At 45.8% G+C, this 24411-nt stretch overlaps 1 protein-coding gene across 1 annotated transcript in view; it reads left to right on the top strand.

Moving 5' to 3' along the window:
- Window positions 1-3530: 3530 nt before the first annotated feature.
- LOC121283362 (cadherin-related family member 5-like) overlaps window positions 3531-24411 on the top strand; it is a 64253-nt gene continuing 43372 nt past the window's right edge. Inside the window, exons 1-8 of the mRNA XM_041197853.1 lie at window positions 3531-3803; window positions 3890-4062; window positions 12752-12802; window positions 13768-13857; window positions 16426-16512; window positions 16619-16729; window positions 20270-20443; window positions 20535-20625. Coding sequence (XP_041053787.1) covers window positions 3698-3803; window positions 3890-4062; window positions 12752-12802; window positions 13768-13857; window positions 16426-16512; window positions 16619-16729; window positions 20270-20443; window positions 20535-20625 — 883 coding nt within the window. The 5' untranslated portion in view covers window positions 3531-3697. The remainder of the gene's footprint in view (window positions 3804-3889; window positions 4063-12751; window positions 12803-13767; window positions 13858-16425; window positions 16513-16618; window positions 16730-20269; window positions 20444-20534; window positions 20626-24411) is intronic.

The following is a 24411-nucleotide window of genomic DNA, read 5'->3' as shown; positions in this document are numbered from 1 at the left end:
CAAGAAATCCAATAGGGAAGTCAGAAGAAACCTCATTACCCAAAGAATGGTGAGAATGTGGAACCTGCTACCACAGGGAGTGATTAAAGCAAATAATATAGATGCATTTAAGGAGAAGCTAGACAAGTATTTGAGGGAGAAGGGAACAGAGGGTTACAATAGAAATTTAGATGAGAAAAGATGTGAGGTGAGTCAAGTGGAGCATAAACACTGGCATGGATTGATTGGGCCAAGTGGCCAGTTTCTGTGTCCTATATCCTATGTAATCCTATGTACAGCAATTGTGGTATAACGTTATTTTTATTGTCATATTACCCTCCATTTCTGTTGTAAAATAAGTTCCGCAAAAGCCCAGCAACTTTAATGATTCTTTTGTGGACCCCATGGAAAGTTTCTATGGATGCCCAGTGGTCTGTGGACCCCAATTTGAGAACTGCTTGCTCCTGGGACCTTGCTATACTCAACTTGTCTGCCATATTTCCCACATTTCCACATAAAGTGCTTATTTTGTAGAATACTTTATGGGTTGTAAACAGTATTGCAGCATCCTGAGATCATGAAAAGCGCTATATAAATGCAATTTCTTTTTTTCTTTTTCGCTCTTTCTTTCTGTTTCTCTCCCTCTTTCTCTGGGCATCACTGGCAAGGCCAGCATTTATTGCAAATTCCTTTTTGCCCGTGAGAAGATGGTGACAAACTGATTACTCGAACTGCTGCAGTCTATGTGATGTAGGTACACTCACAGTGCTATTGGGGACGGGTTCCAGGATTCAGTCAGTGACAGTGAAGGATACATTTTAAAGCCAGAATGAAGTGTGATTTGGAGGGAAATTTTCTCATGCATCTGCTGCCATCATCTTTCTAGGTGGGCGATGTTATGGGTTTGGAAGGTGCTGTCAAAGGGTTCCTCTATTTAACAATGACAACAGGCTCCATGACAGGCCTGCCAATGTGCCCAGCATCTTGGAGTTCATGCCCATCAGCCTTTTTCTTTACACCTCCCCATCAAGGTCTTCATCTTAGTCCCCTGCTGCAGAATTTGTCTGTGTTCTCAACCTTTGGTGAGCTAACAGATGAACCATTTTATTTCCCCCAGGCCTGGCTACAGCCTGCTACTGCATAGTGACTCAAGTACCCAAGAACCGTCATCTGGCAGGCCAGTGCAGTCTCACAAAGAGGGGCTTGACCTATACCAAACATTTGATGAAGGATCACCAACACTTGATCTGATCATCCCCCCCTCCCTCCCCCCCCATAACTCTTTCTCCGGTACATCGATGACTGCTTCAGTGCTGCTTCATGCTCTCGTCTGGACCGCGAAAACTTTATTAATTTTGCTTCCAATTTCCACCCCTCCATCATTTTCACATAGTCCGTCTCTGACACTTCCCTTCCCTTCCTTGACCTCTCTGTCTCAATTTCTGGTGATAGACTGTTCACCAATATTCATTACAAGTCTACCGACTCCCACAGCTACCTTGACTACAGCTCCTCACACCCTGCTTCCTGTAAGGACTCCATCCCATTCTTTCAGTTCCTTCGCCTCCATCGCATCTGTTCTGATGATGCCACTTTCCAAAACAGTTCCTCTGACATGTCTTCCTTCTTCCTTAACCGAGGTTTTCCACCCACGGTGGTTGACAGGGCCCTCAACCGTATCCGGCCCATCTCCCGCGCATCCGCCCTCACACCTTCCTCTCCTTCCCAGAAACATGATAGGGACCCCCTTGTTCTCACTTATCACCCCACCAGCCTCCGCATTCAAAGGATCATCCTCTGCCATTTCCGCCAACTCCAGCATGATGCCACCACCAAACACATCTTCCCTTCACCCCCCTCCCCCCCTCCCCCAGCGGCATTCTGCAGGGATCGTACCCTCCGGGACACCCTGGTCCACTTCACCATCACCCCCTACTCCTCAACCCCCTCCGAAGGCACCTTCCCATGCAACCACAGAAGGTGCAACACCTGCCCCTTTACTTCCCCTCTCCTCCTCACCGTACAAGGGCCCAAGCACTCCTTCTTAGTGAAGCAACATTTCACTTGCACTTCCCTCAACTTAGTCTACTGCATTCGTTGCTCCCAATGCGGTTTCCTCTACATTAGAGAGACCAAACGCAGACTGGGTGACTGCTTTGCAGAACACCTTCGGTCTGTCCATAAGCATGACCCAGACCTCCCTGTCGCTTACCATTTCAACACTCCACTCTGCTCTCATGCCCATATGTCCGTCCTTGGCCTGCTGCATTGTTCCAGTGAAGCACAATGCAAACTGGAGGAACAGCACCTCATCTTCCGACTAGGCACTTTACAGTCTTCCGGACTGAATATTGAGTTCAGCAATTTTAGATCATGAACTCTCTCCCCCATCCCCAACCCCTTTTTTTTCCAATAATTTATATAGATTTTTCTTTTCCCACCTATTTCCATTATTTTTAAATGTATTTCCATCCATTGTTTTATCTCTATCTTTTAGCCTATTTTGATTCTTTCACCCCACCCCACCCCCACTAGGGCTATCTGTACCTTGCTTGTCCTGCTTTCTACCCTTAATTAGCACATTCCTTAGCTAATATCACCACCTTCAACATCACTTTGTCCTTTTGTCTAAGACATCTTTATTAATCTCCACCTATCACTGGCCCTCTATCCAGCCCCACCTGTCCCACTCCCCTTTAAACCAGCTTATATTTCTCCTCTTTTGTACTTTTACTTAGTTCTGTTGAAGAGTCATATGGACTCCAAACGTTAACTCTATTCCTCTCCGCAGATGCTGGCCAGACCAACTGAGTTTTTCCAGGTATTTTTATTTTTGTTTTGGATTTCCAGCATCCAGAGTTTTTTGCTTTTACCTTGATCTGACATTCGCAGCCACTAGCTCAGATACTGGTCTGAACTTTAGAGGGTAGTATAGAGTTGAGAACAGCACTTAAGTCAGCCGCTATGCAGTAGCAGGCTGTAGCCAACAGAAAGATGCCCGAACCAGGAGGGTCTCCTTATCCTCCAGCGTGCTACAAGGCTGCTGGGGTTCGCAAGGCCTTACCATGTGGCAAGGGCACCCCGTTGTTGGTGACTTTCACTGGTGGAGGGAGTAGGTTCTTAAGTGGCTATTTATTGGCTGCCTGCCAGCCTTCTCCCGGGTTTCGGGGGCGGGGGGAGGCGGAGGCGGGGTCGGGAGTTGTTTAAGTTCTCCCCATGGAAACAATATACACTGCACAAGTTTGAGGTCAGTCAAGGGAGAAGATCCCGCTTCTGGTGAGATATTGGATACTTTGACCTGAGGAATATATCAGGAATGTATGAGGAAATGTACTTTGAGGTCTGTTGACTGATGGGAAAAGCGTTTCGCAACGTCTTGAACAGAGAATGAAATCTCATTACCCTTTAACCAGCAGCGTCGTGTCAAAGAGAGATGCAAAACTTGCAATCAGCTTTTATGATTTTCCGTTTGACTTTATTACTGACCTGCGATTGGATAAGCAGGTCAGTAATAAAGTGATTAGGACATGAATCAAAGGTTGGGATGACAAGGTGGTTAGCACAAACACCCGCTTCCTTCAGAACATTTAGATTCGGTTCCTTCCAACGCATTAACAGAAAAAGCAGTTGAGGCTGGGATGGTTTGGGTTCAGTAACCGGGGACAGTTGATTCTTTAGTTAGAGAACTGAGGGGAGAATTTTCAGTGTTTGTGAGATAATGGATTCAGGCCTCACGTTTTCTGTCCTTCGCCACTTGCTGTTCATCCTGTTAGCAGCCCTTCAGCTGAATGGCGCTGCTGGGGCAATATGCTCTGTCAATCACGGTAAGCTGTATTTTTCACATAACATGTGAACAATTGTTTTCTTTGTAAGTTATTTGCAGTAAAAGGTTATTTCGCTCTTTCTTCAGCTTGCTGTGTTCCAGAAAAATATATACGTGTCGAGGAGAATAACCCAGTAAACTTTGTCATCAGTAATATAACAGTACGGGAGCATCCTGTTATGATATCGAACCAGCATGATCTACCTTATGTTGCTGTAGTCGGGGACACACTGCAGCTCACAAAATCGATTGACTTTGAGGTAATTAACTGACAGTAAAAAAATCATTAGTTTAGTTGTAACTATTTCTGACCCTGAGTGAGAAGATGCAGAGCTCGAATCCCAACCCAGACATCCCAGGGAGATAAAAACTTCAGGCTGTCCCAGGGAGACAGGAGCCCCAGACAGTCCCATAGAATCAGGTCTGCAGACAGTCTCAGGTAGACTGGGCTCCAGACAGTGTTGGTGAGTGAATTCTGTGTTTGCATCCAAATGGCTCCCTACATCTCCTGGAGTTATTGACTCCCTCTGTGATCTGGTCCTAGAAGCGCAGCCTGACTCTCCTGAAGGTGCTGTGTAACAATGATGTAGAGGTGACAGACAATTGCATGTCACAGTTGTGTGTTATAGCCAAATGTGACATGAGATTCTGCTCATTTTATTTAAAGAATTGCAAGGAGTACGATTGAACTCTGAGTCCCTCAACAAATGTCTAGTTTCTGGAATACATAGCTGACACATGGGGCCCAATGAGCTCCCAGTCTCTGCCAGTGGTCAATGATTGAAGCTGAGGGGTTTGAGAGTGTTTCTGTTGGAACAGAGGAGATTGGATGGTGTGACAGAGAAGTTTAAAATAATGCTGAGGTGGAACAGAGTAGAGAGAAACAGACTGTTTTCAGTGATTGAGAATTCTACAATGAGTGGACGTAGGTGTGAAATTCAATCTAAGACTTTCAAGAAAACGTGCTCCACCAGGCAGTGTCAGGCCCTAAATGGTTTCCCAATCTCCTAATATGATGGCCAGAAAGCACATCCCCTCCTCAATATTGATGGATGCACTGGTGTCTGGAGAGTGCAGAAACATTTAAGAACATGAGCAATAAGAGCAGGTGGAGTCAATGCAGCCCCTTGAGGCAGCTCTGCTATTCAATAAGATCATGATTGATCTTATACCTCAACTCCACTTCCCTGCCTTATAGCCCTATTCCTTCATTCCCTTCATGCCCAAAGATCTACCAACCTTTGTCTTGAATATACTCAATGACCAAGAATCCACAGCCCTTTGGATAGAGAATGCCAAAGATTCACAAGCCCCTGAGAGAAGAAAGTTTTCCTCAGCTCAGTCCCAAAGTGATAACATTAAATGAATGGGGAAAACTGTGGCAAATAGATTTCAGTTTTGGCAAATGTGAATCATCCGCTTTGGACCTAAACAGGATAAAACAGGCGACTTTCTAAATGGTGAAAAGCTAGAAACAGTGGAGGTATAGAGACTTGGGGATCCAGGTACATATAGATCATTAAAATGTCATAAACAGGTACAGAAAATAATCAAAAATACTAATGAAATGCTGCCCTTTTTATCCTGAAGACTAGAATACAGGGGGAGGGGGGGGGGGGAGGTGGGGGCGGGGGGAGAGATCCTGCTTCAGCAATACAAAGCCCTGATTAGATCACACATGGAGAACTGTGAGAAAATGTGGGCACCACACCTTAGGAAGGACTTATTTGGATGGGGTGCAGTGCAGATTCATCAGAATGATACTGGGCTCTAACTCTTAAATTAGAAGGCACAATTACAAAATCTAGGGCTTTATTTTCTGATTTAGAAGGTTTAGGAATGATTTGATCGAAGTTTTCAAGATAGACTAGAGAGAAGTTATTTCTGATGACTGGGGAGTCTAGGACTAGGGGACATATTATAAAGATCAGAACCAGAGCTATCAGGGGTGAAATTAGAAAAGCCTTCTACACACGAAGGATGGTAGAAGTTTGGACCTCTCTCCACAAATGACAATTGATGCAGGATCAACGGTTAATTTTAAACCTGAAATTGAGAGATTTTTATTAACCAAAAGTGTTAAAGGATATGGGGCAAGGGCAAGTGTATGGAGTTAGGTTGCAGATCAGCCATGATCTCATTGAATAGTAGAAAAGGTTCGAGGGACTAAATTGCCTCCTCCTGTTCCTAACCTCTTATCCTGAGACTACGAACCCTAGTTTTAGATTGTTCAGCCATCAGAAACATCCTCTGTGATTATCCTGTCAAGCCCTCACAGAATCTTATAGATTTTATAACTTAGTTCGACGTGAGATTTCTGTTCATTCTGCTAAACTGCAAAAAAAGAGGCCCGTTCTATTAGTTTTTTCCTCATATAACCAGCCTCTCATCGCAGGGAAAAATCCTTTATTGCATTCCCTCTTGGGTAAGTTTATCCTTCCTTAAGTAAGAAGATCAAAACTGTACACAGTACTCCAGGTGTTGTCTCACCAAAACAAAAACAGAATTACCTGGAAAAACTCAGCAGGTCTGGCAGCATCGGCGGAGAAGAAAAGAGTTGACGTTTCGAGTCCTCGTGACCCTTCGACAGAACTTGAGTGAGTCCAAGAAAGGGGTGTTGTCTCACCAAAGCTCTGTATCATAGCAGCAAGCCTTCTTTACTCTTTTACACCAACTCCATTGTAATAAGAGCTAACATGCTCTTTACCTATTAAATAGACTGTTATTTTTTTCAAATTAGAGTATGACACATTCTCAACCAGTGTTAATCTCACTCAACACACTGAGGGCAGGCTTTGTAACTGGCAGGAAAGGCACCTTCACACCACCCTTTCCCAATCAGCAACCTTTCCTGCTGCCTTCCTGTGCCGTCCCCATCCCCCGAACCCCCAAATGTCCTTTTGCTCTCCCTCTGAAAATGGTTGCCTTTCGAAGATGGAAATTTCTGTGCCCACTGGTGTCAGGCGTATTCAACAGCGTGAATGGACAATATGCTGAGAATGCCAAAAATCATCATGAAACCAGTTTGCAATCGTCCACTTTGCCTGTCAATGGCGGGCTGCGTTTTCTGCCAACCGAAGTCGGGTACCTCATTGAAATACATCTGCATATCATTATAAGGCCAGCCAACTGGAATCATCCCCCCACGCTGGATCATCCACTCATGTTGGCAGGAAAATACACCAGTGCAGAATACGTCGTGACCAGTGTGATGTGCAAAAGTTGGGACTTACCACCAGGACCTTGCTCACATTGCAGACATCCGAGGAGTGGAAGGTGCTGGAGCCAGACAGCAACAGCACACTGGAGGAACGTCCATGGTATGCTGGGTGGATTCTGATGGACATGACTCAGCTGTGAAGCAGCTCGTGGAAGGTGGAAAGTCACCATTGAGAGTCTGCTTACAACAGATGATCATCGAGGAGGTGGAGAAGAAGGTCCAGTTGTGTTTTGGAGAGGAAAATATACCAGGGGTCGGAGAGGAAAACTTGGGTTCCACTGGGATAGGAAGGTGTGTCGGAGTTGGGAGGGGGGAAATGAAGGTGTCGGCGGAGGTGAGGTTGGTGGGGGAATGAAGATGTCAGAGGGGTTGAGCTTGGGAGGGGGGATGAAGGTGTCGGGGGAGGTGAGTTTGGGAGGGGGAATGAAGGTGTTGGGGGTGAGTTGGGGGTGAAACAAAGATGCCAGGGGGTGATCAGGTTGGGAGGGAGGAATGCAGGTGTCAGGATGGGGCAAGCCTGGGAGGGGGGAAACGAATGTGCCAGGGAGTTGAGGTTGGGGGAGCAGGGAGTACAGGAGGGAGAAGGGGATAACAGGGAGAAGATGGCAACTGGGGAAGTAGTTGTAAGAGGGGAAGAAGGCATAAGGGAAGGGGAAGGAGTTCGGAGGGGTGCAGAACTTTAGGTGGAGGAAGGAGCTCGGAAGGAGGCAGGACTTCTGGGGGAGGATGGAGTTCTCGGGGGGGGGGCGAAGGGGTTCTGAGGGGGAAGGAGTTCCAAGTGGGGAGGGAATTCCGAGGTGGGAAGGAGTTCCAAGAGGGGAATGAGTCCAGAGGGGGCAATGTCCCAGTGAACGTGCAGGGGAAGCATCTGTTGATTCCATGACTGATTTCTGGGGAGTGTACTGAGGGTGGGCGTGGTAAGAGGGAATGGTGAGAATGACCAAGGGCAGAGAGAGGTGGGAGGGTGAGGGTGCGACGGTATCAGTAGAAGGAACGGAAGGGGTGGTTGGTGGGGTCTTGGCAACAGATATGGACCCTTGGGGGTGGGAAGAACGAGGTCAGGAGGTGAATGTGGCTGGGGGTGGGGTTTTTGGGAAGAAGTGAATGTACACGTTCACCTGGACATCCTTGATGGAAAAGGGCTGTGGCTGGTAGGTGACGCTGGGGAGGTGGAGGGTGATACCGGGGCTGGTGGGGGATGGGGGGTTGTCGACAGTGATGGGGGAAAGAAAATGGGTGACTGGGGGAGGGGAAAGAACAGGGGAGTGCACGAAAAATGTTAGCCACACCATGCTAGCTAAATCAAAAGTGAAACGAGAGGTGTGGTGGGTGAGAACAGGTGCTGCATGGGAGTGTGATCAGTGGATGGGCAGAGATGCAGCTCAGCTCAGATGGACAACTGGAAGTGAATCCCAGCAGGCAGCATTGAAAATGCTCAGGACATTGAGATGAGTGTGATACGGGAAGGATCCACATGCGTGGGAGAGTGCTTGCCCGAGGCTCTAAAGGCCCTCCTACACACACAATTCTCCCTCTAGAATCACTTGTGGCCTGGTTGTATGCAGCTGAACTGCTACTGGGAGGATGCAGGGAGAGTACTTACGCAGCATGTCTGAAAGACACCATTACGTATTATTCAGGAAAAGTGAATATATTTTCAGATTGTAAAGTGACAAATTCTGTTCACCCATGCAAGCACGTATGACCAGAATTTCTCAGCTTTTGAACTCTTAGACTTTAGTGGCTGCTCTGACATCTGCATCAGGGGTGGAGACAGCCTGTGTGATGGTTGGCCCTGTTGCCTCTGATAACTTCGGATTGGCCCTCTGGAGATCCGAGGCCTTGGGGGCTCGGCTTGCTTTGGCTGTCCTCCCATGGGCTGGCTGCTCCCTCTGTGGTGATAGAGGATGAGGTTGGGGGGCTCATAGGCAAAGGGGACTCAGAGGGAGTGGACAGCCTCTAAAGTTCCTGAATGGATGACCCAGAGATGTCCAGCTGCCCCTCTGCCTCCTTTCAGGTGCCTCAGTGCCGCAGCCTGATTCCTTGAGGGGAGTGAGCAGGTGGAGGGATGATGAGGTGCCCCATTTCCCTCTTGTGTTGCCACTGCAGGTACTCACCCATGGCTCCCGTGATGGAGTGCAGGTCTGCACATATCTCCACATTCTGCTGGACCAGGGTCTCCATGGTGTCCATCATCCTCCCCATAGTGAGCTCCAAATCTGCACATGTGGCACCACTTCAGAGAGCAGGTGGACGTACTCCTCTAACTTGTGTACCTTCCAAAAGCTCTGCATGATGTTTCCTTACCATCTGCTGACTCTCCACAACAAGCTGGAAGGCCAAAGCAAGAGGCTCACCAACTGACTCAGACCTGACAGATGCCTCTTCCCCAGCAGTCCTCTGAGTGCTAGGGAGCTTGGCTGAACTTACCTCCTCCTGCTGTGGATACGTGTCCATGAGGTGACCACCTGATTGTGAACCCGAGCCTGCTCTAGATCAAGATCCCACCGAAGTGTGGAGTGTGTGGGTAAGCGCTGTGACGGGTCTTCCAGGCTGCTTATTTCCAGCTCTTCAATGAAGGAGGTGTCCTCTAGGCTGGAGGTGAGGACCTGGATGGAGCTCAGGGACTGGCTGGCTGAGGGTGTTGGTCGCTTGGCAGAGCTCCCTGTGAACCAAAGTAGAGATTATTAGTGCATGGCAGCAGAGTCAAAAGCAGGAGAGAGAGCATTGCACTGAGAGATGGATGCTGTGGTGCAGGGTCCTCATGAGGGTGTTCACTGCTGACCTCACCATCATCGCTGGCACGGCCCATGTCCTCACCAGTCAGCACGATGGCACACTCCTCAAAGTAAGTGAGGGGTCTAATGTGGGCCATTCCACCTCCTGGGACCTCTTCCTGCTGTTGTGAGCCTGCTTGAATTCAGATGGGGAGAGTGTGAGCAGGACACATGGCACTGCATGGAATGTATGTGTGGTGAGCAGAGCCATGGATGGGATGAGGACGTCAGCTCCAGAGGATGTGAGCCCGATGGAGATGTGAGGATGTGTGAGAGTTAGTGCTGTTGCCCTTGATGTGAGAGATCTCTGTTGGTGTGTGATGGGTTTGAGAGTGTGTGAGTTGAGAGTGATGAGAAGGGTGACTTACCCTGGTGGAGCGGAGGAGATCATTCATCCTCTTTAGACACTGGGTGGCTGTCCTCTTTTGCAGGGTGTTGACACTTAACGCTGCTATCACGCATCCCAAACCAGGTTGGTGATGTTGCTGCCTATCCTGCGGCCAGAGCAGGGGTAGAAGACATCAAGTGGGCCTCCACTGTGTCTAAAAAGGTGTTCGAGGGTCGCATCGTTAAACCTGAGGACTGCAGTTTTCTTGCCTTTTGGGGCCATGTCTTTCATGCTGCAGACCTGGGCTAGAAGCATTGAGAGGTGTGTGCGCAGCTGCACTTTAAATATGGCGTCCAGTGTGAGGAAGCGGCGAGGTGATGGCATGTTGAGTGAATGAGAGTCTGTCCACCAGGGAAATGGCGTATTTCCCAGGAATGTATAATTAATACAGCAGGAATGCGACAATACAGCGTGAAAAGTCACCATTGCAGCCAGCAGGTAATATGTCATTTTTCTGCTCGCTACCGCATTTAGTGCAAATTTGGGATGATTCCGCCCAAGATGTTTTGGAATGTGAAACAATGAACAAGCCACATAGGACTTGTTGCTCAGCATCTCACGCAAGTAGAACAAGGAGCAACAGCAAGGATTTGCACAATGTTAGAGAGGGGACAAAGGATGGTTCCCTCTTTTTCCACCTCTCGACTGGAAAAATGTGTTTTAACCCCTTGAGCACTAACTGTTCTTCAGTTCTCTGCCCAAAGTCAGGTCCACCCACGGTGCCACAATCTCCACCGTGGTTAAGGCAAGCAGACAGGATTGAACCCCATGCCATTGGCACAATCTGATCCATACCAGCCATCTAGCCAACTGACCCCCATCATACACTTTTACATGCATGTTGTAGTTTGGAGCTATGGATAGTGATAGTAGAGACTTCAATTTCTTTCCATTGCATGGTTAACCAGAAATCTCTTCTGTTCTTACCACCTGCCATTGGTGTATTTTGGAAGGAATTACAAGTTGATACCCAACCTGTTTGGCCACATTATGAATTCACCTTCCTTGGCCATCATGTTCTGGAATGGGACTTGAACCTAGAGCTTCTGCCTCAAGAGGCAGGGATGCTACAACTGTGCCACAAGAGGTCCTCACTATAATTGTTAAGAACAGACATATGACAGGTTTTCTCATAAATTTTACAAAAGGGATAAATGTTTAATACTCAACGCCTGAAATGTATTCACAACCAACCAAACACACACACACAGACACACACACATACACACACACACACACACACACACACACACACAAAGAGGATGATTACAAAAGAGGTAACATGCACCTAAGTCTTAAAAGTCCAAAAGTTCACTGCCACACTTGTTTTTCCCGAGATGACGTCTTGAAACATTGCAGGCCTTTATGGTCTGCTGAAGAAATAGTCTGGAGGTTGTTGAAGATAGGTTTGCAGTGGTTTACTGCTTGTGTGTAGCAGAACTATGTAGCAGATTTCTCTTGTTTCACTCCAGTGAAGTTGCAGTCAAACACCTGAAAACCTGGTTTGATTCTTCAAATAACTAGGTAACCTGAATTCTCTGCCACTGATGGATCTTAGGCAGAGTCCTGTCCATTTGCTGGTCCAGATCTTTCTTCCCTCTGCTCCCAAAAATATGACTTATTAAATGTCCTTATCTAAAAACCTGGTTTTTGTTATGTGACCGTAGTATCTGCTATCTGCTTTTCATTGTCCTCATAAATGGTCTCTGATGACTTGGCTATTGTCAGACAATGCACTCCGAGTTTCACCTGTTTACATATCGGTTTGATAGAATAGGGGTATTTTCACACCCATTGTTTGGAATTCCACTCCGCAGCTGAAAAGTCTGCCAGAAGTATTGTGAACTAATTTATTTAATTATCTGGATAAGGGCAGTCCCTAACCATGGGAATAGTTTGAGCCATTTTAGTGACTTCTCAATGAGATATCCCTAACATCTGTTTGCATTTTAATGTCATGTCCCGACATGAAGGTTAGTTCCAGAGCCTTGTGTAGTTCCATGTACATTTATCAGCAAAGAAAAGGTCACCTGACCTCACAACATGATTTTGATTTTTAAAAATTGACCATTCTCAATTCTGTTTTAAGATAAAGTGTTCATTTCGAATTTATACTCCATGAATCCATAAGTCTATATTGTGTGAGCATGTTTTCATGTGAATGTTCCATGACTATGCTCTTGAACATATTGTGGACACTCTCTCTGTGAAAACATTTCTCTCAAATGGACAGCACCACCTGGAAGTTCCCCTCCAAGTCACTCACCATCCTGACTTGGAAATATATCGCCATTTCTTCACTGTCGCTGGGTCAAAATCCTGGAACACTCTCCCTAACAGCACTGTCGGTGTATTTATACCACAAGGACTGCAGAGGTTCAAGAAAGCCGCTCACCGCAACCTTCTCAAGGGCAATTAAGGATGGCTTAGCCAACGATGCCTGCATCCCATGAATGAATTTTTTAAAAAGTAACCACTTTTTTTAGTAATTATATATAAAGTTAAGAGTGACAAAAGGGCACTATTTATTGTTTGATATTGATATGTACAATGTTGTCTGGCAGAATCTAACGAGTCGTGTTATGATCGTCACATTAGCCTGTGGACCGATGTTGGTAAGTTAAATGCCTCCATTAGCTACTTAAAATCTGTTTGAATTCTGTGCAAAATGCAAGCACTCTGCAGTCACCTAGACCAATATGACTATAATAAATATTTTTATTATCATAGAATGATATACCATTCAGCCCATTATGCTCATACCAGCTCTTTGAAAGAGCTAACCAATATGACCCACTCCTGTTCTTTCCCGACGGCCTTGCAAATGCTTCCTTTTCAAGTATTTATCCAATTCTCTGTTGAAAGTTACTACTGAATCTCCTTCCAGTGGCCTTTCAGGCAGCACGTTCCAGACCATAACAACTCGCTGTGTAAAAACGTTTTCTCAATTTGCAGCTGGTTCTTTTGCCAATCATCTTAAGTCTGTGCCCTCTAGTTACTGACTGTCTTGCTACAGGAACCAATTTCTATATATATATATATATAATATATATATATATATTATATATAATACACACCCTATCAAAATAGCTCATAATTTTGAACACCTCTATCAAAATTCCTCTTAACCAGCTTCTCCAGTCTCTAAACATAACTGAAGCTCTTCATCCCTGGTACCATTCTAGTAAATTTTCTCTGCAACCTCTTCAAGACCTTATCATCCTTCCTAAAGTGCGGCGCCCAGAATTGAACACAATACTCTAGCTGAGGGCGAACCAGTCTTTTATAAAGTTTAACACAATTCCCTTGTTTTTATACTCTATGTCTCTATTTATAAAGCCAAAGATCCAGTATGCTTTTTTTGACAGCCTTCTCTACTTGTCTTGTCACCTTGGCCTTTCTTTTCCTGCACCCCCTTTAAAATCAAACCGTAATGATATATGTTGCATATGAACATCTGGGTTACAAGCTTTAATTATCCAGTTAATGTCAAGCATTTAAAAGATTATTATTGACAAGAAACATATTAAATATCGAAACCTTTGATTGATGCGATTTTATAATTAGCTCTCATTTATAGGAAACTTTAAGACTAAATATTGAGATCGTCAACGTCAATGACAATCCTGCCACGTTCCCGCAGGATGTATTGAATTTAACCATTAGTGAGGTAAGATGACTATTTCATTTCTTTTTCCATTCGCTCTAATGTAATATTTGCACATGGTCAATGTAATGTCCAGTATGGTGAGCAAGGTGCACTCATTCTGTCCGTATCCCTGGAACCATTCTCACAAATCTTTTCTGTGCCCTCTCTAAAGCTTTCACCTCTTTCCTAAAGTGCAGTGTCCAGAATTGGACAAGATTCAGTTGAGGCCGAAGCAGTGTTTTAAAAGGTCATTGTAACTTCCTTGCTTATGGATGTATTCATAAAATCCAGGATGCTCTATGCTTTGTTAAATGCTTTCTCAGCTGGCCACCTTCAATGATTTGGGTACATGTACCCCCAGGGCCCTCTGCTCCTACAGCCACTTTTAATTGTATCCTTTAGTGTATACCGTCGCTCCTTGTTCTTCTACCAAGATGTATCACTTCACCTAAGAAAGGGTATACTTGCCATAAAGGGAGTGCAGCGAAGGTTCACCAGACTGACTCCTGGGATGGCAGGATTGTTGTATGAGGAGAGATTGGTCTGTATTCTTCTGAGATTAGAAGAATGAGAGGGGGTCTCATTGAAACGTATAAAATACTGTCAGGGATGGACAAACTGGATGCAGGGAGGATGTTTCCTCTAGCTGGGGGAGCTAGAACAAGGAGTCACTGTCTCAGGATACGGGGTAGACCATTTAGCACTGAGATGAGGGGGAATTTCTTCACTCAGAGGGTGGCGAACCTATGGAATTGTCTACCACAGAAGGCTATGGAGGCCAAGTTACTGACTATATTTAAGGAGGAAATAGATTCCTGGACTCCAAAGGTGTAAAGGGATATGGGGACAGCGCAAGAGTATGGCGTTGAGATACAGGAACAGCCATGAACATATTGAATGCTGGAGCAGGCTTGAAGGCCCAAATGACCTACTCTTGCTACTCTTTTCTACCTTGCTATGTTTCATACATCTCTGCATTAAATTTAATCTCCCATGTGTCTGCCCATTCCACCAGCCTGTCTCTATTCTCTTGAAGTCTATCAATAGCCTTCTCACGGTTCACAATACTTTCAAGTTCTGCATCAAATTTTGAAAGCGTGCCCTGTATACTCAAATCTATGTTATTAATACATACATGTATCAAGATAAGCAGGGCGCCTAATACCAATTCCTGGAGATCCCCACTACATATATTCCTCCAGTCCAAAAAACAGCCATTCACCACGACTATAAAAACAAAAAACTGCGGATGCTGGAAATCCAAAACAAAACAGAAATACCTGGAAAAACTCAGCAGGTCTGGCAGCCCTGTTCTGTTGAAGGGTCATGAGGACTCGAAACGTCAACTTTGCTCTTTTCCGCCGATGCTGCCAGACCTGCTGAGTTTTTCCAGGTAATTCTGTTTTTGTTTTCATTCACCACGACTCTTTGTTTCCTGTCAATAAGTCAACTTTAAATCAATGCTACCATTGTACCTGTTATTCCATGGGTTTCAACTTTGCTGACAAGGCTTTAATGTGGCACTTCATCTAAAGTGTTTTGTAAGTTCATGCACATGAGCTGCATTACCCTCATCAACTGCCACCAGTTTGTAGGGCAGGGCACCAGGGGAAGGGCCCAGTCCCACGAGGCACCAGGGGAAGGGCCCAGTCCCACGAGGCACCAGGGGAAGGGCCCAGTCCCACGGGGGGGCAGGGGAAGGGCCCAGTCCCACGGGGGGGCAGGGGAAGGGCCCTGTCCCAAGAGGCACCAGGGGAAGGGCCCAGTCCCACGAGGCACCAGGGGAAGGGCCCAGTCCCACGGGGCACCAGGGGAAGGGCCCAGTCCCACGGGGCACCAGGGGAAGGGCCCAGTCCCACGAGGCACCAGGGGAAGGGCCCAGTCCCACGAGGCACCAGGGGAAGGGCCCAGTCCCACGAGGCACCAGGGGAAGGGCCCAGTCCCACGAGGCACCAGGGGAAGGGCCCAGTCCCACGGGGCACGAGGGGAAGGGCCCAGTCCCACGGGGGTCCAGGGGGAAGGGCCCAGTCCCACGGTGGAGGCAGGACACCAGGGGAAGGACCCAGTTCCACAAGAAAAAGGGGAATGGCCCAGTCTCTCAGGGCTGGGCACAGGTCCACAGGATAGGCATTAACATTGAGAAGAGAGATTAATCAGGAAGTCTGACCAGGTGATCCCAAACCTGAGTTTTAAAAGCCTTTAGGTTTTGTGAGGCTTAAAAGCTGAGGAAGGAGAAGCATAGCCTAGTATTTTTTGGGAAATTAATGAATTTGTGTGAGTGCTTGTACGATGTGTCTAGATTTCATCAGAATGAGTGAGGATGGGAAGAGGCTCTGAGATCAATAGATTCATAATTTGTACAATGGCGGGGGCAAAAAGGGTTGATCCACATCAACCGTGCTCAAATTGAATGGCAGACCAGGTGGATGGGCAGAATGGCCTCCTCCTGTTCCTGTGTCCCACAGTGAATTTGGAACTTACGATGAACAAGAGGGGGTTATTACTAAATTAGTTTACCCTTGATATAAAGACCACTCCTTGCTATTTATGCAGCGATTTATGACCCCTTGTTTTCTCTCTCTGCTGAAGCTCTTCCCTGTGAATAAAACCTGGATAACAGAAGACGCAATCGATTCTGATAACAACCAAATCTTCTACAGTCTGGATCAAAACACAGTAAGTGCTGACTCCCAGCTCAGGGGCCACCTCTATTCACCGCGCTATATACAGTATTGTACCATCTCTGAACTCAATTAGTCTACCTATTATGTGCTTTTTGTAGGATGGAGCAGAGTACTTCCGCTTAAAGACCAGAAACACACCGGAGATTATTCTCAAGAAGGCATTAGATTATGAAAAGACCAAGACTTTGCAGCTGATTTTATCTGCTGATGTGAGATTTTGATACATATCTAATAATGATATTTTGGAGGATTTGTGAGATCCTAAGTTGCCTATATGATTGGAATTTGCATATTATGTTATGTCAGCTGTGCCTGGCACTCTCACCACTGAGTCAGAGGTTTGCAACTTCAAGCTCCACTCCAGAGGCTTGAGCACATAATCCATTGATGCTCCCTGTTCAGTACTGACAGAGTGCTACATTTTCTGAGGGGCAGTATTGAGGGAGTGCTGCACCGTTAGGGGGAAAGTAGTAAGGGAATGCTGCACTATCAGATGGTCAGTACTGAGGGAGAACTGTAATGTCAGAGGGTCAGTACTGAGGGAGCACTGCACGGTCAGATGGTCAGCACTGAGGGAGCGCTGCACCATCAAGGGCCAGTACTGAGGGGTGCTGCGCTTTTGGAGGACCGGTACTGAAGGAGTGCTGCACCGTTTCAGGGGCATTACTGAGGGTGTGTTGCCCTATAGGAAGGGCAATACTGAGGGAATGCTGCATTGTTGGAGGGTCAGTGCTGAGATAGTGCAAATTAGCTGTCACATTTCCTATATTACAGCAGTGGTTACAATTCAGAAGTATTTCCTTGGTTGTGAGGTAACAATGGTTGTAAACTTTCTTTAATACTCTCTCTTCCCAAGCCCTGTACTCACATGTTTCTCTAGTTTCTCCTCATTTCCCCTCATTCCCTCTCTGAGCTCATCTTGTCCAAGAGACCCACCTCACGTTTCCTCGATCCTATTCCCATTATACTATTGATCACCTAACTTTCCCTCCTGACTCCTATATTATCCAATATTGTAAATGGTTCTCTCTCTTTTAAATCTGCCATCATCACCAACCCCTCAGAAAAACAGTCCTTGACTCCACCATCCTTGTGCTTGAACGTGCTTTTGCCTCCGAAATCTAATCCCTTCTTTCTGCCAACTCCATGTTTGAACCCCTCCAATCAGGTTTCCACCCTTGCCAAAGTGCCAAAACAGCTCTTATCAAAGTCACAACTAGCATTCTATGTGACTGTGATTAAGGTAAACTTCCCCTCCTTGCATTTCTTGACCTGTATATACAGCCTTTAACATGGTTGACCACAACATCCTCCTCCAATGCCTCTCCAGTGTCATCCAGCTGGGTGGGATTGCTCTCACCAGGTTCCATTCTTATCTATCTAACTGTAGCCAGAGAATTACTCATAATTCCTCTGATGTCCCCCAAGGATCTATCCTGGGCTAAAAACAGAAAATGTTGGATTAATGTCTTCAGAGTCATACAGGCTTGAAACATTAACATTGTTTCTCTCTCCACAGATGCTACCAGACTTGCTGCATTTTCCAGTATTTTCTGTTTTTATTTCAGATTTGCAGCATCCACAGCATTTTGCTTTGATCTATCCTGGGCCCCCTGCTATTTCTCATCTACGTGCTGTCCCCTGCCGACTTCATTCAAAAGCACGGTGTTAGTTTTCATATGTTCACTGATGACACCCACTGACTCTACCTCAATTCCACCTCTCTTGACTCCTCCACCGTTCATAATTTATCGGACTGCTTATCTGACATCCAGTACTGGATGAGCAGAAGTTTCCTCCAATTAAATATCGGGAAGACAGAAGCAATTGTTTTCCATTCCCACTCTTTCCTAACTACCAACTCGGTCCCTCTCCCTGGCAATCTAAAATTCAACCAGCCTGATTGCAATCTTGATGTCACACTTGATCCTGAGATGAGTTTCTGAGCTTATATTTCCACCATTACTAAAATTGCTTATTTCCACCTCTGTAACATTGCCCTCTTCACACCTGTCTTAGCTCATCTGCTGCTGAAACCCTCATCTGTTCCTTCGTTACCTCAACATTCGACTTTGCCAATGTACTCTTGTTTGGTTTCCCCCATTCTACCCTCTGTAAACTTGAAGGCATCTAAACTCTGTTGTCTGTATCTTAATTCGCAGTATGTCCTATTCTCCTATCACACCGGTACTCACTGTCCTGTCTTGATTTTAAAATTCTTACCCTTCTTTTCAAATGCCTCCATTACCTCCCTCCTCCAAATCTCTGTAATCTCCACCAACTCCAAAACCCTCCAAGATATTTGCACTCATCTAATTCTGGGCTTTTGAATGTCCCTGATTTCAATTGCTTCACCATTGGTGGCCGTGTCTTCAACTGTCTAGGCCCCAAGCCCTGGAATTCACTCCCTAAATCTCTCTATTCTCTAACATAAAAGCAAAATACTGCAGACGCGGGAAATCTGAAACAAAAACAAAAATTGCTGGAAAAGCTCAGCAGGCCTGACAGCATCTGTGGAAAGAAAGACAGAGTTAACATTTCAGAACTAAAGAGAAGTAAAAATATGGTGAAGTATATACTGTTTAAGGGGGTGGGACAGGTGAAGCTGGATAGAAGGCTGGCCATAGGTGGAGGCAAAGGAGAGATTGCAAAATATGTCATAAACAAAAGGTCGAAGGGGTGTTGATGGTGGTGATACTGTCTAAAGGAGGTGCTAATGGTGACATTAAGAGTAGAAAGCAGGATGAGCAAGTGACAGATGGCCCTAGTGGGGATGGGGTGGGGTGGGGGGAGGGGAAGGTGTGAGAAAAAAGGTGGGGATAAAACAATGAATGGAAATAAATTTAAATAATAATAATAAAAATAGATGGGGAAAATATATATATATAAATTTTAAATATATGTATTTGAAAATAGGGAATCAAAAAGTCTTCCGGACTTAATATTGAGTTCAACAACTTTAGATCATGAACTCTCTCCTCCATCAAAAAGGGGGTGGGGATGGAGGAGAGAGTTCATGATCTAAAGTTGTGAACTCAATATTAAGTCCGGAAGACCTTTTGATCCCTTTTTTCAAATATATATATTTTAAATTTTTATATATATGTTTTTTCCCCATCTATTATTATTTTCTAAAATTTAATTGCTTTATCCCCACCTTTTAGCCTATTTCAATCTTCTCTCCAACACCGTCCCCACCCCACCCCAACTAGGCCATCTGCCACTTGCTCATTCTGTTTTCTACTCTTGTCACCATTAGCATCTCCTTTAGCTAATATCAACACCCCTTTGACCTTTTGTTTATGACATCTTTTGCAATCGCTTTTTTATCTCCACCCATCGCTGGCCTTCTATCCAGCTTCACCTGTCCCACCCCCCCTTATACAGTATATATTTCACCACATTTCTACTTTTCTTTAGTTCCGAAGAAGAGTCATACAGACTCAGAACGTTAACTCTGTCTTTCGCTCCACAGATGCTGTCAGGCCTGCTGAGTTTTTCCAGCAATTTTTGTTTTTGTTTCTTTCCATTTTCTACCTAGCTTTCTTCCTTTTAAGACATTCATTAAAACCTACGTAGCTCTCCGTGTCATACTTTCTTCCATAATGCACCTGTTGAGTGCCTTGGCACGTTACATTACAGTAAAGGTGCTATATAAATGCAGGTTGTTGTTATTGTTGCAACATGCTATGTTGAGTGAGAGGTGTTATAAATAAAATGAAGGCTTTTCTATGTTCTCATCATTACAGGACAATTCAGATAGTACTAATTCGACCAAAGCATTACTGACCATTAACATCAGTGTCCTGGATGAAGATAACAAGCCTCCAGTGTTTGAACCCTGCTCTCCCATTCCTAACTCCAATGCAAATATCTGCCTCAATGCAGCCTATGTGGGAACTATCACACAAAACAAGACTGAGGTAGCATTCTGTCACTTGGAACTTTCTAAGCTGTATTCTGTAGCTCACATTTCTCACATCTCATTAACTTCTCCCTCTTTATTTATTGCAGACTGGCCCGTTGCGACTGCATCCTCAGCAGATTCAAGCTGTTGATGGTGATAAAGGAATCAATACAGCGATTCAATATAGAATAATAGGCGGTGAGTTAGCAGGAAGAGGTCCATCATCAATCGTGTTATAGATTTAATTCATTATCTGCATTCGGTCCAATTTTAAAGAGGGTGCAGGAAGAAGGAGATCTGGGTGTGTACACAAATGTTGAAAGGTGACAGGATACATTGACAAGGCACAACCCCATGCCCACGCAAAAGATGCAACACCTGCCCCTTCACTTCCTCTCTCCTCACCGTCCAAGGGCCCAAACACTCCTTTCAAGTGAAGCAGCATTTCACTTGCATTTCCCCCAACTTAGTCTACTGCATTCGTTGCTCCCAATGTGGTCTCCTCTACATTGGAGAGACCAAACGTAAACTGGGCGACCGCTTTGCAGAACACCTGCGGTCTGTCCGCAAGAATGACCCAAACCTCCCTGTCGCTTGCCATTTTAACACTCCACCCTGCTCTCTTGCCCATATGTCTGTCCTTGGCTTGCTGCATTGTTCCAGTGAAGCCCAACGTAAACTGGAGGAACAACACCTCATCTTCCGACTAGGCACTTTACAGCCTTCCGGACTGAATATTGAATTCAACAACTTTAGGTCGTGAGCTCCCTCCCCCATCCCCACCCCCTTTCTGTTTCCCCCTTTTTTTTTTCCAATAAATTATAAAGATTTTCCTTTTCCCACCTATTTCCATTATCAAAAAAACCCCACTAGAGCTATACCTTGAGTGCCCTACCATCCATTCTTAATTAGCACATTCGTTTAGATAATATTACCAACTTTAACTTTAACACCTATGTGTTCTATTGTACTATTGTCGTTGACATCTTTTGATGATCTGCTTCTATCACCTGTTCTGTCGAAGGGTCATGAGGACTCGAAACGTCAACTCTTTTCTTCTCCGCCGATGCTGCCAGACCTGCTGAGTTTTTCCAGGTAATTCTGTTTTTGTTTTGCTTCTATCACTGCTTGTTTGTCCCTACAACCACACCGCCCCCCACCTCTCTGTCTCTCTATCTCTCTGCCCCCCACACACATACCTTAAACCAGCTTATATTTCAGCTCTTTCCTGGATTCGAACTCAAGTTCTGTCGAAGGGTCATGAGGACTCGAAACGTCAACTCTTTTCTTCTCCGCCGATGCTGCCAGACCTGCTGAGTTTTTCCAGGTAATTCTGTTTTTGTTTTGTTTAAAAAGCATATGGAATTCTTGGCTTTATTAGTATTAACACAGTGTACAAAAGCAAGGATGCTATAGTAAACCTTTATAAAACAATGGTGGGGCCTCAGCTGGAGTATTGGAAGTAAATGCCTGCACCCTCCCCACCCAATGCATGCTCGGAGGTAGTGAAGTTTCTAAATGAGGCGGGAAGGTGGTAGGCGGGGACCTCAGCACCTTTCTTCCTCTGCCCCAATTTAGTCAGGGAGGGAAGGCGCATGGTCAGCCTTCTCACCCTGCCACTAATTGAGGCCCTTAAGCAGGCAGTTGGTATGCTGGATCACCATGCAGGGAGCCTGAAAAGCTAAACCTGTCATGCTTATTTGCAAACTCCCAGGAATTCCTATTGTCAGGCCTGATGGGGCTCCTGGCATCAGGAAGTGGGGAGGGGCCCACTGAGAGCCACCACCTGCCATTGTCTTGGCTGCCGACCTCCCACCCCCCTTCTCCCGTGACCCCTGCCCCACGACCCATATCCTCACTCACCTGTAGTCTGGGGGTTTCCATGATCCTGGGCATTAACACAGGCTGTATCACCAACAGCTGCTTTGCTCCACTGGCACTGCATGCAACTGGCGGGCTCTAATTAGCTGGCAGCTCTAGGGCTGGCAAGATTTCTGCCCCCTTGATTCCAGGGAAGGCCTGCCACTGGCCACTTAAGCCCCTGATAAGCACTTAATAGCAACAGGATTTCCCAAAGCAGGCGATGGCAGGGGGGCTCTCCAGCCAGTGGGTAAGCCCCCTGTCATCTGCATTAAATACTGCCCATTGTGTCCAATTCTGGGCATCACACAATTAGGAAGGAGGTTGAGGCCTTTGAGAGTGTAGAGCAAATTTACTGGAATGAGGGATGAGTTGTTCACAGCTAGTTTTTTGACTGGCAAAGACACAATAGCTAAGTGGCCTCTTCCTGTGTCATAAACTTTCTCTGATTCTATTCTATTCTTAGAGATTTCAGTTGCATGAAGAGATAAGAGTCATGGAGTCATCAAATCATAGATGCATTACATCACGGTGTTATGATCCCTGTAAAGAACAATAATGTTTAAAAGAAATTTAAAGTTCCGGATAATAGCTGAAAAGGATGACATGACAAGTTTTCGTGTTTCAAGATTTTTACTGTAACAAATGACTAAAAGCCCTATTAACTAAATGCTATTTTTGTAGGCAATTTATACCCTTTTATACTTATGACACATCACTCTCTCCACAGAGGGAAAAATTCTCTCCCCATTTGGGGGGGAGATGTTCAGGAGCAGGCGCATGCGGGCGCGCTTCCGATCAGGGGCATGCCGCCATTTTACCTCAGTTAAGGCCCTCCCAGTGTGACGTCCACCAGGAAGCGCTATGCATTCCCTGTGCGGGTGGGGGGTGGATTCCCTAAGCCAAGAGCGTGCTCTATCACGGGTACACATGAAAGAGCACACCCATCTCCCTGAGGCTAAGTGCTGCCTCAGGGAGATTGGTGCCAAATTCAAAAATTCAGCAATAGAAAAATAAAATTTCCCTGACGAGTCCATCACTTTTAATTAAACTTTTATTAAATTTTTAAAAACATACATGAAACCTCATCCTGCCCGTGGATGAGGTTTCATGCTTTTTCTGAAGCTTGCCAGGGCTCCCAGCCTGCTTGCCAACATTAAGATTGGACGGGCAGGTCCTTTAAGTGTTTCAATTAGTTTTTAAATGGCCTCAATTGGCCGTTGACAGGTCGGTGGGTGCACAGCTGATTCAGCTGCACCCCCGCCAACCTGAAAATTGAAATGACGTGGGGTGACATTGGGAGTTCCACCTGACGACATCCCACGTCATTTTATGCGTTGGCAAGTGGGCCCCGCCCACCCCCCCCCGCTCGCCGAACTCAATATCCTGCCCAGAATTACTGTCCTTACTGCAGTCAACAGTCACTTCCAGTTTCCAATAGGTTCATGTTTTCCTGTCTCACTGAGTCGTAGACTGCTTCCAGGCACTTCTCTCAGTATTCGGAGAGTTCTTAAATCCACTACCAGTAGCTCCCTTGATTCTCCTTTCCCTATGGCCAAGCCAGGATGAATCTCCAGGATTTCTAAGATGGCTGTGGAATGTATCATTTCAAATAGAGACCATCTCCCTCCTGCATCCGGTTTTGGTAACTTGCAGCTGCAGCCTCTACTCTCTGCTAACCAAACCAACAGCTTCTCTTTTCCTCCCTCTCATTCTTCTGCCCAAATGCTTGCTGTTTTTATCTCTGTGTTTAATTGACTGCCACTTCTCTTCAAGAAATGCCTACCTTGAAGAAGTTTTGTTCCACTCTCTGTCAGGATTTTTGTATCTCTACATCTTTTGGTTATCTCCTTCTATCATTGCTTGCTTGTCCCAACAACCACTGCAACCCCCCCCTCCTTCCCCCACCCTCCCCACCCACCCACCCCCCCACCCACCCACCCCCCACCCACCCACCCCCCCACCCCCCCCCACCACCACCTCCCCTTAAACCAGCTTATATTTCACTCCTCTCCTACTTTTACTTAGTTCTGTTGAAGGGTCATGAGGACTCGAAATGTCAACTGTACTCTTCTCCGCCGATGCTGCCAGACCTGCTGAGTTTTCCCAGGTATTTTTTATTTT

This window comes from Carcharodon carcharias, chromosome 10 (genome assembly GCF_017639515.1).
Source record: "Carcharodon carcharias isolate sCarCar2 chromosome 10, sCarCar2.pri, whole genome shotgun sequence".
NCBI lineage: Eukaryota > Metazoa > Chordata > Chondrichthyes > Lamniformes > Lamnidae > Carcharodon > Carcharodon carcharias.
This window is presented reverse-complemented; position numbering and strand designations above follow the sequence as displayed.